The sequence below is a fragment of the Coturnix japonica genome, chromosome 1 (assembly GCF_001577835.2).
Source record: "Coturnix japonica isolate 7356 chromosome 1, Coturnix japonica 2.1, whole genome shotgun sequence".
In the NCBI taxonomy this organism is placed as follows: domain Eukaryota; kingdom Metazoa; phylum Chordata; class Aves; order Galliformes; family Phasianidae; genus Coturnix; species Coturnix japonica.
In genome coordinates this window covers 131,382,385-131,383,969 of record NC_029516.1, presented here as the reverse complement: position 1 = coordinate 131,383,969, position 1,585 = coordinate 131,382,385, and the positions used below count along the sequence as shown (strand labels likewise).

The window sequence follows — 1,585 nt, the reverse complement described above, 5'->3', positions numbered from 1 at the left end:
GTAGGGGTTGGAAGGGACCTCTAGAGATCATCGAGTCCAACCCCCCTGCCAAAGCAGGCTCCCTACACCACGTCACACAGGTAGGCGTCCAGGCGGGTCTTGAATATCTCCAGAGAAGGAGACTCCACCACCTCCCTGGGCAGCCTGTTCCAGTGCTCCATCACCCTCACTGTAAAGAAGTTCTTGCGCAGATTCGTGCGGAACTTCCTATGCTGTACTTTCATCCCATTACCCCTAGTCCTATCCCCACACACTAAATATAGGATCACTGTTGCACTGTTTACTTTTTCTTGGGGCTGGATAGAGGTTATCTTTTTCCTGTACAAGGTAACACTGACCAAACAATCATGGACTGATCAAAAGGTTGTCACATCACTGATTTTTCTACAGTTTGGTAAATCCCCCAATGATGTTTGCATGCTGACCATCTTAGCAGTGCTGTGGAGAACAGCATTGCGCCCTAGGGATGGTAAAAGCTGGTAAAAACAGCCTTGCTCCTCTCAGCTCTGTGGTAAGGTCAGGTACCCCTAGCCGCCTTAAGATACGCGCAGCCATCCCCACTCAGGGCACGGCCTGAGGGGAGCAGCTTCGCCCCCATCACCGCGCATGCGCCGCTCGAAGTGGGCGAGTGTGACAACACAGAGGGACAGCCGCCCTTCTGCGCATGCGCAGTGACGGCGCGGCCTGTCCTCCCCGCAGCTCACTTCCACCTTCCGGGACTGCGAGGGGGCGGGCGCGCTCCGAGCAGCCAATCAGCGGCGCCCACGACCCTCCCCACACGAGTCGGAGCCGTCGGGCCGGGGCGCCGCCAGTGCGGCCGCGGGTGTCGGCGGCGATGGTGTCAGCTGCGGGCTCTGCCGGCCGCTTAGGCTCCGCGCTGCCCTTCCTGCTTGTGCTCCTCGACCTGCAGTACCAGGGTGAGGAGGCGCGGGGAGGTGTCCGTGAGAAGCGAGGGGGTGGCGGTGGGCAGGCCTACGGGGAGCCCCGCGGCCGGGCTGGGAGAACCGGGGCTGGTGGCGGCGCTTCTGGGAAGGGAGTGGGGCAGGAGGAGGCCGGGAGCTGCCACCTCAGCGGGCCGAGGGCGTAGGGCGGCCCTTCGCCTGTGCGACGCCTCCCAGCGCTGCCCCAGGGCGGCTGAGGCCTTGCGGGTCTGTCCCTTGTATGTGCCTTACTCGGGTTCCCGTGGCGTTCCGGAGGCGTTCCAAGCGCTGTGACCCTGTCAGTGCCTGACCGACAGCTTTGCCGATCCTTCTGGCAGTGGCACCATACGTTCCACATCACCTCTCACCCAGCTGAAATATTCTTTAGTTTAACACTTCAAGGAGCAAACTTCTAATACCAAGCCCAGGTCAGTCTTAAGTCACAGAATCACAGAATGACCCGGATTGGAAGGAACCTCAAACATCACGATGTTCCAACCCCCCTGCCTGCAGGGCCACCAAACATACACCTTTACTAGTCAGGTTGCCCAGGGCCCCGTCCAACCTGGGTCTTGAAACACCTCCCAAGGATGGAGCATCCACAACCTCCCTGGGCAGCCTGTTCCAGGGCCTAACCACTCTCCGAGTGAAGAACTTCCCCTAAC

At 60.1% G+C, this 1,585-nt stretch overlaps 1 protein-coding gene across 1 annotated transcript in view; it reads left to right on the top strand.

Annotated features, from left to right (window-relative positions):
• Positions 1–643: 643 nt before the first annotated feature.
• The window catches only part of DNAJC3 (DnaJ heat shock protein family (Hsp40) member C3), a 29,652-nt gene continuing 28,710 nt past the window's right edge, over positions 644–1,585 (top strand). The window contains exon 1 of the mRNA XM_015851552.2: positions 644–917. Within this exon, the coding sequence (XP_015707038.1) occupies positions 665–917 (253 nt within the window). The 5' untranslated portion in view covers positions 644–664. The remainder of the gene's footprint in view (positions 918–1,585) is intronic.